General features: G+C 35.2%; 1 protein-coding gene across 1 annotated transcript in view; it reads right to left on the bottom strand.

Moving 5' to 3' along the window:
• Window positions 1-13,273, bottom strand: part of ADGRG7 (adhesion G protein-coupled receptor G7) — a 77,081-nt gene that overhangs the window by 29,356 nt on the left and 34,452 nt on the right. Inside the window, exons 9-10 of the mRNA XM_049628081.1 lie at window positions 11,041-11,201; window positions 10,454-10,609 (exon numbers count right to left, since the gene is read on the bottom strand). Coding sequence (XP_049484038.1) covers window positions 10,454-10,609; window positions 11,041-11,201 — 317 coding nt within the window. The remainder of the gene's footprint in view (window positions 1-10,453; window positions 10,610-11,040; window positions 11,202-13,273) is intronic.

Below are 13,273 nucleotides of genomic sequence, written 5' to 3'. Positions count from 1 at the left end.
TCTGCCCCTCCCCCATTCATGCTCTGTCTCTCTCTGTCTCAAAAATGAATAAACGTTAAAAAAATTTTTTTTAAATAAAAATAAAAATAAAAATAATAAAAAAATAAAAAAATAGAAAGTAATATTTATATAACATGAAAGTAATGTAGAAACATTAAAAAATATAGATTTCTCTTAACTGCCGGCTACCCCATATCATACCACCCTTCCTCTTGAAATCATATCTCTTCTCCAGAGCTTACTTTTTTAATGTACTTACAAATATTACCCACGTCTCTTGAATAAATATATTTCTGCTTAATAGATAAACTTTCATACCTTATGCAATAAATATGTATTTATTTCCTTCAAGCTTAGAAATCATTATTCACTTAGAGCCTATCTGCTCCTATTTTAGATACATATTTATTTTATTTAGATATTTTATTTATTTATTTAGATATTTTAAAGTTCTAATCAAACTTTAAAAAAATTTGGCAACCCAAACTAATTACAGATGTGAGTGGTAGACATTGAGGCAGATTCAGACATTAGTGAGAAGAAATAGCTGAAAGCCTGACCTCAGAAAAGAAGAAAAATAACTGTGACAATGTATTACGTATCATTTAATATATATAGCAACCCAAGCTTTACACATCTAGCAAATGATAGTAATGATCTTAAAGGTATCAAAAAAGTTAATTTTTATCTTTACTATTTTCTAATTAAGAAAGCAGATCTCTCTGCAATACGTTAGAAAATAATCAAAGTCAATTAAAATAATAAAGGTTTGATAGTTAAAATAATAAAACTATAATTTTACACCTGTGAGAATGGCTAAAATTAACAACTCTGGAAATAACATGTTTCTGAGGATGTGGAGAAAGGGGAAACCTCTTACAGTGCTGGTAGGAATGCAAACTGGTGCAGCCATTCTGGAAAACAGTATAGAGGTCTTCAAAAAGTTAAAAATAGAACTACCCTTTGACCCAGCAATTAAACTACTAGGTATTTACCCAAAGGATACAAAAATGCTGACTTGAAGGGGCACATAAACCCCAATGTTTATAGCAGCATTATCAATAATAGCCAAATTATGGAAAAAGCACAAATGTCCATCAACTGAGGAATGGATAAAGAGATGTGATATGAAGAAGATGTGCTGTGTATCACACATACACACAATGGAATATTACTCAGACATCAAAAAGAATGAAATCTTGCCATTTACAATGACATGGATGGAGCTAGAGTATATTATGCTAAGCAAAATAAGTCAGTCAGAGAAAGACAAATACCATATTATTTCACTCATATATGAAATTTAAGAAACAAAACAGATGAACATAGGGGAAGGGGGAAAAAAGAGAGGGAGGAAAACCATAAGAGACTCTAAACTATAGTGAACAAACTGAGAGTTAAAGGAGGGAAAGTGGGGGGAGGGATGGTCTAAATTGGTGATGGGTATTAAGGAGGGCACTTGTGATGAGCACTGGGTATTATATGTAAGTGATGAATCACTGGATTCCACTCCTAAAACTAATATTAAACCGTATGTTAAGTAACTAGAATGTAAATTAAAACTTGATATAAAAAAAATTGTACTGAAAGTTAAATCCAGTACAGTAAAGTAAGAAAAAGAAATAAATGGGGGTGCCTGGGTGGCTGAGTTAGTTAAGTGTCAGACTCTTGATTTGGCTCAGGTTGAGATCTCATGAACTGTGAGATCAAGCCCCAAGTTGGGCTCTGTACTGAAAATGTAGAGCCCACATAGGATTCTCTCTCCCTTTGCCCCTGGCACACATGCACGTGTGTACTCTCTCTTCCCCTCTCACTTCCTCTCAAAAATAAATAAATAAACTTTAAAAAATGACATAAAGACTGTAAAATATAAATAAATAAATAAATAAATAAATAAGAAAGAAATCTATAGTTATTTCAAAAACTTTTGTAAATCAAGTACAGAGGAGTTAAGATGGCAGAGTAGTATAGGGAGCCTGAGCTTGTCTCATCCCTGAAATGCAGCTAGATCAGCATCAAACCATTTTGAACACCTAGGAAACTGATCTGAGGATTAATGCAACAATCTGCATAATCGGAAACAGAGAACTTGGCAGGTATGGGGTGTGGAGAGGTGAACTGGGGGAGAGAAAAGCCACAGAGCCATAGAGGGTACGGAGCTGTTTTCACAAAGAGAGGAAAGAAAGACAAAGTGGGGGGGAATGCAGCACATTGAAATCACACAAGAAAAGCACTCCCCCTAAAAGTAGCTGGAGAGAAAAAGAGTGAAAATACTCGCAGAGACTGAAAACAATCAACACCTGTTCTCTAATGGGGAGAAAAGGAGAGGGTTTCAATACTGCCAGGATTCTATAAACAGTGAAGTCCAAAGTCTGAAGTTTCAGAGCTCAGTGTTCTGGTGAGGAAGTAGGGAAAAATCCCCAGAATTTTCCAGGAGGAAGTAGTGTGGTCTGAGGGATCCGTGTACCACATAGGGAGAAGTGGTTCCCCAGATTGGAGTGCATTTGGTAGAGGCCATATGGGCTCCCCACAGGCAAAAGTCTCAGTGGATCTTGGAGAGTGGTCACGTTTATTGATATTAGAACAAAGACCCCAGAGTGCAGGGAAACCTAGTGCAGGCTGTGTGATGTGATTTGCCCACAGTGGCCTCTGCCACTGTGTGATCACAGGAACATTTTCTGGGGCAAGCCAGCTCCTGGCCATTGTATGGTGAGACCCTTTTGCAGAGAGTTGGCACAGGTCCAAGTCAAAGGGGTGTCTGAAGTGTGGGGTTTTGAAACACAGCCCTATCCGAGATAAAACTCTGGAGGGAGGTGCCACCTGGCAAGTGGACAGCTTGGACAGGTACAAGGTACAGGTGGGGAGTGGATGGAAGCCTATAACAAAGGAGGGTGCTTGATAGCAAGTCATGAGGCTACAGGTTCCTGTGTCAAAGGTGGGTAAAGTCATTTTCACTTCTAAAGCACATGTGTGCATGTGTGTGCATGCACACACACAAATCGACCCTAGTAAGCTAAGCAGTGCCACCAGGTGGAGAACGGAGCCATTACACCAAGCCCTGCTCAACTGAACCCTCCAGGCACATCCCCCAGAAGACCAGCACAAATCCCTTCCACCTGCTTATTAGTCTACGACTATAATATGCTGCAAAGATTCTGTTCTAGGGGATACTGGATGTAACTTCATTCAGGTTTTATTCTGTTTGCCGGTTCTTTTATTTGCTCATTTTCTATACTGTTTTTGCTTAGGTTATTTTCTTTTTTCTTTCTTTTCTTTTTGTTTCCTAGACACAGAAAGAGCAAATTCTTTTTTATTTTTTTATTCTATTTTATTTTCTTTATTTTATTTTATTCCATTTTATTATTTAAAATTTTTTTTAAAAAATTTAACTTTTTTCCTTTCTCTTTTTTCTCTATTTTATCCAGTTTCTCTCAACAAGCAAACCAAAACATGCATAAGATCTAGCTTCCTTTATTTGATTTTGTTTTATTTTGTTTTTAATTTTTATTTTTTATTTTATTAATCTTTTTCTTCCTCCAAAATGACAAGATGGAGGAATTCAACTCAAAAGAAAGAACAGGAAGAAATGACAGCCAGGGATTTGATCAACACAGATATAATTAAGATGTCTGAACTAGAATTTAAAACCACAATTATAAGAATGCTACCTAGGGTTGAAAAGGATAGAAGATACCAGAGAATCCCTTTCTACAGAGACAAAAGAACTAAAATCTAGTCAGGCCAAAATTAAAAATACAATCTCAAATTCATGCCATAATGTAAGGATGGACAAAGCAGAGCAGCAAATCAGTGATATAGAAGATAAAATTATTGAAAATAATGAAGCAGAAAAAAAGAGGGAAACAAAGGCAAAAAGTCATGATACAAGACTTGGAGAATTCAGTGACTTATTAAAGAGGAATAATTTTCGAATCATTGCAGTCCCAGAAAAAGAAGAGAGAGAAAAAGGAGCAGAAGGTTTATGTGAGGAAATTATAGCTGAAAACCTTCCTAATCTGGGGAAACATACAGACACCAAAATCCAAGAAGCACAGAGAACTCCCATTAGATTCAACAAAAACTGACCACCACCAAGGCATATCATAGTCAAATTCACAAAATACACAGACAAGGAAAGAATTATGAAAGTGAAAAAAAAAAAAAGCCCTTAGCCTACTAGGGAAGGCAGATCAGGTTCACAGCAGACCTGTCCACAGAAACTTGGCAGACCAGAAAGAAGTGGCAGGATATATTCAATGTGTGTAATCAGAAAAATATGCAGCTAAAAATTCTTTATCCAACAAGGCTGTCAGTCAAAAGAGGAGGAGATAAAGAGTTTCCCAGACAAACAAAAACTAAAGGAGTTCATGACCACTAAATGAACCCTGCAAGAAACTTTAAGGGGGACTCCTTGAGTGGAGAAAAACAAAGAAAAAAAAAACAAAAAAAGACCAAAAGCAACAAAGATGAGGAAGGACCAAAGAACGTCCCCAGAAACACCAACTCTACAGGCAGCACAATGACACTAAATTCATATCTTTCAATAATGACACTAAATGTAAGCGGACTACATGCTCCAATCAAAATACATAGGATATCAAAATGGATAAGAAAACAAAACCCATCCATATGCTTCCTACAAGAGACTCATTTTAGACTGAAGATACCTGCAGATTGAAAGTAAGAGGATGGAAGCCATCTGTCATGCTAATGGACATTAAAAGAAAGCTGGAGTACCCATACTTATATCAGACAAACTAGATTTTTTTTAAATTTTTTTAATGTTTATTTATTTTTGAGAGAGAGACAGAGTGTGAGCAGGGGAGGGGTAGAGAGAGAGGAAGACACAGAATCTGAAGCAGGCTCCAGGCTCTGAGCTGTCAGCACAGAGCCTGACTCAGGGCTCAAACTCAGGAGCTGTGACATCATGACCTGAGCCAAAGTCAGACACTCAACCAACTGAGCCACCCAGGTGCCCCATATCAGACAAACTAGATTTTAAAACAAAGATTATAACAAGAAATGAAGATGAAGGGCATTATATCATAATTAGGGGGACTGTCCACCAAGAAGAGCTAACAATTATAAATATTTATGCCCCCAAATTGAAACATCCAAATAAATATATCAATTAATCACAAACATAAAGAGACACATAGATAATAATACCATAATAGTAGGGGACTTCAACACCCCACTTATATAAATGGATAGGTCATCTAAGCAGAAAATCAGCAAAGGAAACAATGGCTCTCAATTACATACTGGACTGGATGGACTTAACAGATATATTCAGAACATTTCATCCTAAAGCAGCATAATACACATCCTTCTTGAGTCCACATAGAACATTTTCCAGAATAGATCACATACTGGGTCACAAATCAGCCCTGGACAAGTACAAAAAGATAGATACCACGCCATGCATATTTTCAGACAACAATGCTATGAAACTTGAAATCAACCACAGGAAAAAATTTGGAAAGACCACGAATATGTGGAAATTAAAGAACACCCTACTAAAGAAAGAATAATCTAGCCAAGAAATTAAAAAGGAAATGCAAAAGTACATGGAAGCCAATGAAAATAAAAACAAAACCCCTGGGAGAAGCAAAGGCAATCATGAAAGGGAAGTATATAGCAATCCAGGCCTTCCTAAAGAAGGAAAAAATATCTCAGATACACAACCTAACCTTACACCTAAAGGAACTGGAAAAAGAACAGTAAATAAAGCCCCCAAACAGCAGAAAGGCAATAATAAAGATTACAGCAGAAATCAATTATATATATATATATATATATATATATAGCCTATCTATCTATCTATATACATATATATGTGTGTATATATATATGTGTGTGTGTGTGTGTGTATATATATCAAGTGTGTATATATATATATATCAAGAGTAGAACAGATCAACAAAACCAGGATTTGGTTCTTTGAAAGAATTAACAAAATTGATAACCCCCTAACCAGACTTATCAAGAAGAAAAAAGAAAGGACCCAAATAAATAAAATCATGAATGAAAGGGGAGAGATCACAATTAAAACCACAGAAATACAAACAATTATAAGAGAATATTATAAGCAATTATATGCCAACAAATTGGGCAATCTGAAGGAAATGCACAAATTCTTAAAAGCATATAAACTACCAAACTAAAACAGGGAGAAATAGAAAATTTACACAGACCCATAACCATAAAGAAATTGAATCAGTAATAAAAAATTTCCCAAAAAAACAAGAGTCCAGGGCCAAATGGCTTCCCAGGGGAATTCTACTAAACATTTGAAGAAGCATTAATATCTGTTCTTTTGAGGCTATTACAAAAAATAGAAATGGAAGGAAAAATTCCAAACTCATTCTACAAAGCCAGCATTACTTTGATTTCAAAACCAGACAAAGACCCCACTAAAAAGGAGAATTACAGACAATCTCCCTGATGAACATGGATGCAAAAATTCTCAGCCAGATAATAGCAAACCAAATCCAACAATACATTAAAGGAATTATTCATCACAATCAAGTGAGATTTATTCCTGGGCTGCAGGAGTGGTTCAATATCTGCAAGTCAATCAGTGAGATACATCACATCAATGAAAGAAAGGATAAGAACCACATGATCCTCTCAATAGATATAGAAAAAGCATTTGATAAAATACAGCACCCTTTCTTAATAACAACCCTCAAGAAAGTAGGGATAGAAGGAACATACCTCAAGATCACAAAGGCTATATACAAAAGACCCACAGCTAATATCATCCTTGATGGGGAAAAACTGAGAGCTTTCCCCCTAATGTCGGGAACATGACAGGGATGTCCACTTTCACCATTGTTGTTCAACACAGTGTTGGAAGTCCTAGCTTAAGCAATCAGACAACAAAAAGAAATAAAATGCATCAAAATCAGTAAGGAAGAAGTCAAACTTTCACTCTTCACAGATGACATGCTACTTTACATGGAAAACCTGAAAGACACTACCAAAAAACTTCTAGAACTGATCCATGAATTCAGCAAAGTTGAAGGATAGAAAATCAATGTACAGAAATTGGTTGCACTTCTATACACCAATATTGAATAAGCAAAAAGAGAAATCAAGGAATATATTCCATTTACAGTTACACCAAAAACTGTAAAATACCTAGGAATAAACCTAACCAAAGAAATATCTGTACACTGAAAATTCTACAAAAGTTATGAAAGAAATTGAAGAAGACATAAAGAAATGGAAAAACATTCCATGCTCATGTATTAGAAGAACAAATATTGTTAAAATACACAATTACAATTGTTGTACAAATACAATTCAACAATTGTTGAATCTACACATTCAACACAATCCCTATCAAAATAAACAGCATTCTTCAGAGCTAGAGCACAAAATTCAAAAATTCGTATGGAATCAGAAAAGACCCCAAAGTAATCTTGAAAAATAAAACCAAATCTGGAGACATCACAATTCTGGGCCTCAAGCTTTGTTACAAAGCTATAATCATCAAGACAGTATTGTACTGGCACAAAACAGACACATAGATCAATGGACAGAATAGAGACCAGAAATGGACCCACAAACATATGGTCAACTAATCTCTGACAAAGCAAGAAAGAATGTCCAATAGAAAAGACAGTCTTTTCAGCAAATCATGTTGGGAAAATTGGACAGAAACATGCAGAAAAATAAACCTGGATTACTTTCTTACACTATACACGCACAAAAAACTCAAAATGGATGAAAGACCCAATTGTGAGACAGGAAACCATTAAAATCCTTGAGGAGAAAACAGGCAACAACCTCTAACCTCATCCATAGCAACTTCTTACTTGCCTAGAGGCAAGGAAAACAAAAGCAAAAATGAACTATTGGAACTTCTTCAAGATAAAAAGCTTCTTCACAGTGAAGGAAACAATCAAAACTAAAAGGCAACTGATGGAATGGGAGAAGATATTTGCAAATGACATATCAGATAAAGGGTTAGTATCCAAAATCTATAAAGAAGTTACCAAACTCAACATCCAAAAATCAAATAATCCAGTGAAGAAACGGGCAAAAAACATGAACAGACACTTTTCTAAAGAGTACGTCTAGATGGCTAACAGACACATGAAAAAATGCTCAACTTCATCCATCATCAGAGAAATACAAATGAAAATCACAATGAGATACCACCTCACACCTGTCAGAATGGCTGAAATTAACAACTCAGGATATCACCGATGTTGGCAAGGATGTAGAGAAAGGGGAACCCTTTTGCACTGCTGCTGGGAATGCAAACTGGTGCAGCCACCTCTAAAGAACAGTGTGGAGGTTCCTCAAATAATTAAAAATAGAACTATCCGATGACCCAGCAATTGCACTATTAGGTATTTATCCAAATGATACCAAAATGCTGATTTGAAGGGTCACATGCACCCCAATATTTATAGCAGCACTATCAACAATAGCCAAATTATGGCAAGAACCCAAATATCCATTGACTGACGAATGGATAAAGAAGAAATGGCATATATATATATATATATATATATATATATGCACACACACACACACACACACACATATATGAATATTACTCTGTGATCAAAAAGAATGAAATCTTGCCTTTTGCAATAACATGGATGGAACTAGAATGTATTATGCTAAGTAAAATAAGTCAGTCAGTCAGAAAAAGACAAATATCATAAAATTTTATTCATAATTGGAATTTAAGAAACAAAACAGATGAACAAAGGGGAAGGGAAGGAAAAATAAGATAAAAACAGAGAGCGGGGCAAACCATGAGAGACTTTTAAATACAGAGAATAAGCTGAGAGCTGCTGGAGGGGAGGTGGGTGAGGGAATGGGCTAAATGCGTGATGGATATTAAGAAAGACACTTGTTGGGATGAGCACTGGGTGTTATATGTAAGGGATGAATCACTAAATTCTACTTCCGAAACCATTATTATACTATATGTTAACTAACTTGGATTTAAATAAAATTTAAAAAAATAAATAAAAATGTATGCAATAATTTTTTTTATAAAGAAAGTTTCCAACATTTGATATCCTATGTTGTGCCAGTATGTTCTGATCTCTATTGGCTTCCCAAATATAGCTACATCACATTTAGTGGAGAATGGAAACATCTGCTTGTCTCAGGAAGATTCATAGTATCAATAAGTGTAAGACACTACATCCTTCCCCATTACATTACATATAAAAGCATTCCATCAAGTGTAAAAACTAACATTTTTGGTTTTACCAGAATAATACATTTCTGAAAATAGAACAAACAAAAGTTTCTCTCTTAAAAGAGTCAACCCAAGAACTTTCAAAAGTTCATTTTTAGCTGAACATCAGAGCTAAGTGTTATCAGTTATCACACAGGGTAGCTTTGGAGCTAAAAGATATAAGGAATACATTAATAGATGAATGGATAAGGAAGATGTGGTATGTTTGTATGATGAAATATTACGAAGTCATAAAAAAGGATGAGATTGTGCCATTTGCAACAACATGGGTGGACTTCGAGGGTATTATGCTAAGGGACATAAGTCAGACTGAGAAAGAAAAATACCATATCATTTCACTCATGTGAAATCTAAAAACAAAAACGCTTGAATAAACAAACAAAAAGCATAATCAGACCTGTAAATACAGAGAATAAACTGATGTTGCCAGAGGGCAGAGAATGGAGGATGAACAAAATGAGTGAAGGGAGTGAGAAATACAGGCTTTCAGTTATGGAATAAATAATTACAGGAATAAAAGGCAAAGCATAAGGAATATAGTCAGTGGTACTGTGGTAGCATTGAAAGGTGACAGATGATAGCTCCACTTGTGGTGAGCACAGCCTAATGTAGAAACGTGTCGAATCACTATGCTGTACACCTGAAACTAATGTAACATTGTGTGTCAACTATATTCATATTTTTAAAAAATTGCTTTTAAGCTTTAAGGAATACATAAAGGAACTATGGAACAAATTGGATAAATTCAAGAGTTTTTCCTCTTTTATCTTCTAGCATAAACTTAGCAACGTAGATTATTCCAGTGGAAAAAGCTTTGAGTAACTTATTTAAACTGCCCACCCATAGTCAAGTATGCATTAAACCCACCCTCGACACAGACTATACAGCCTTACCTCTGGCTATAACAACTTCAAGTTTCACATGTGAGTTAGTTGAATGGAGTCTGTCAGCTCCTCTTTTGCATATGGGCTCCCTTCTCACTAATAAATGCACAGTGCTGAACTCACCCACCCTGAGACCATACTGTAGAAAGCTCTATTTACTTGCTTTTACCAGAACTTCCTTTTTAAATCATCACTCCATTCCCTGTTTTTCCGTGTAATCTAGGTTGAATTTCTATGCAAAATAATCCCCAAAGGTATCTCCAATTTAGTATATACCAGAGCTGTGTATAAGGAAAATTCTTGGCCTGAAAGAGATTACTATGTACATCCTTACCATTAATACAGCAAAATTCGTAGTATGGTTGCAGTGGCAGTACAAGAATTCATCAGTGCCCCTCCGTTTGTGACAACCATTTGTGTCCCAATCCTTTTTTATAAAATTCCAATAGACACAGGCATAGGAATGAATTTGGAACGTTTTTGGATCATACTGTAAATTGAAAACATTACAACTAATTTCTTTTTAAATACTTAACCAGGTAGAAAAAATCAAATAGAAGAAGATAAGCATATTAGAAATCAATTAGGTATGTACTAAGTGTAACATCTTCATTATAGATTAGGGAGGAGGGAAAAGGATATGAAATTCAAATTAGTTCATTTTGCATTTAGCTAGTCTGACAAAAACATAGGTGGGAGAAGGTATAAATGAATATTTTCAAAGAATCTTTCACAGAATTTTCCTGTGAAATAACTATTATACACCTGAAACTAATGTTACACTGTATGTTAACTAACAGGAATTTAAACAAAAACTTAAAAAAATAAAGGGTTTTTCTGTAGATTTCTTTTGCCCAACCAACCCTGCTTTTGTAATCAAAAGTGGACAGAATTTTTTTTGTTGTTAGTGGGAAAACTCACCCTTGGGTTAAAGACAATTTCAACAGAAGTTTTCTGATCTTTTTTTGTTTCATCAGTTTTGCCTGAGATAATTTTTTGACTAAAATTTGATTTAGGTTTAAAAATTTTTGATCGGAAAAACTTGCTGTTTTGATACACTATAAAGCCACATTTTGTGTTACCTGTGAAGAAAATAAATAAATAAAAACTAAAATCAACAAATGAACCTAAGGGCAAACAAAAAACAAAGTCCCATGTCATTGTTCAACTGCATGCTGCTTATCTTTGAGTAAAGTACAGTAAAAATGGTTTGCTGGCTGAATCTTTCTTCAATTGCAATATGTAATTAACATATATAACCTGTGGCTTGCCATTCCACTCACGTTAATTTTTTTTCCTGAGTTTCAGATTCCTTACCTTCTAAATAGGGACAAAAGTTTCTACCTAATCCACCTCAAGGAGGTATTGTGAGGATCTCATGTATAAAAATAACATCTTGCTTTCTATGCAGCAAGAGTGAACATGACATTCAGGTAGCCTAAAGCCATGTCTCTTTACCCACTGTTAAGACATCAGACCAGAAACAGTGAGCAAATATGGAGGCAGCTGTGCCTAGAAAAGTGGTCTGTGAGTTCTGTGTCCTGTTAAAAGGGACTGAGCAGAAACCAGTCTATTCAGCCACAGAGCCAGGAGCTCACGTTGCACATATTAGGGACTGTTTCAGTGGAGCCAGATACTTTCCATCATCTCTTGAACTATTGACTACTTCATGATGATCACAGGTCTTTCCCGAGGCTGAAAGGCTATTGTGACATATTTCTTCAGGGGGCTGGAAAAAGCGGTCAGCTATTCCTCAGAGGCCCTAGAAAAGCATGGCCACAGCAGAGGGTTTTTGTATGGAGGCTGGCCATGGCAGTGGTCAAACAGAACAACCTGAGGAATGCCTCTTAACACTTTGTACAACTGTTGTCATATTTAAAACAGAAGCAACAAAAATAATTACACATTTTAGACTGAAATAATTTTCTAAACTCTGCTTTTACTAGTGATATCGGGAAAACTAAAACCCTGGCAGTGAGCCAGCATATTCAGTGTGATTGCATAGATAGGCAGACAATGTCCTGATGACTCCTAAAATGTCCTCCACAGCCAGCCATGTTGTTCTATCCTCTACCCAGAAATAAAGACGTTGGTTTACAGAGTTTTTACACGGCACATTGACCTTACCAAATTGTTCCTTCTTAACACTAGATAACAAAGTTAACCCTAAAAATTCAGTAAGGCTTCTTTTCATTATTATTGTTTTTTATAAAAGAATGACATGGTTGATTTAAAGGTCAAATCTATAGAAATATATAAATTAAAAAATGAAAATTCTTGCTTACCCCTCTCCTCATTCCTACAGTATTTTGCTCATTTATTAGAAAACAATCACTTTCAACTAGATCTTCAGATTCACTGGAAGAAATTCTATTTACCTATAATTTTTTTAAATATCTGTATTTCTGGATATACCTTCTTGACAGTTTTTTCTTTCAAGTTTTTATTTAAAATCTAGTTAGTTAACATATAATGTAATATTGGTTTCAGGAGTAGAATTTAGTAATTCATCAGTTACGTATAACAGCCAGTGCTTATCATAACAAATGCCCTCCTTAATACCCATTTAGCCCATCCCTACACCCACCTCACCTCCATCGACTCTCAGATTGTTCTCTATAGTTAAGAGTCTCTTATGGTTTGCCTCCCTCTCTCTCTTTTTTTATTCCCTTCCTCTATGTTTTGTTTCTTAAATTCCATATATGAGTGACATTATATGGCATTTGTCTTTCTCTGACTTATTTTGCTTAGCATAATACACTCTAGTTCCATCCATGTCATTGCTACAGACTGGAGGAAAGATATTTGTGACTTATATATAACAAATATATAACTTTGTGTTCAGAGTACACAAAGAACTTCTAATGACCAATAAGAAAAAGACAAACAAAAAGCCAGTAGAGAAATGATCATAGTGTTTGAATAGGCAAGTCACAGAGTAGAAAATCAGAATGTCTAATAACACATGAAAAGATGTGCAAGTAAAGGAAAGAAATCTAACGTATCATTGAACTTCAAAGCTGCAAAAGGAATATAAAAATACTCGTAACATATTTATCAGATAGGCAAAAGTTAAGATAACATATGAATAAATCTCCAAAAAGAGATGTTTAGTTTTCAAAAAAAGCAAGTTCCAAAAAAAAAATTAATTAAA

This window comes from Panthera uncia, chromosome C2 (genome assembly GCF_023721935.1).
Source record: "Panthera uncia isolate 11264 chromosome C2, Puncia_PCG_1.0, whole genome shotgun sequence".
Taxonomy (NCBI): domain Eukaryota; kingdom Metazoa; phylum Chordata; class Mammalia; order Carnivora; family Felidae; genus Panthera; species Panthera uncia.
This window is presented reverse-complemented; position numbering and strand designations above follow the sequence as displayed.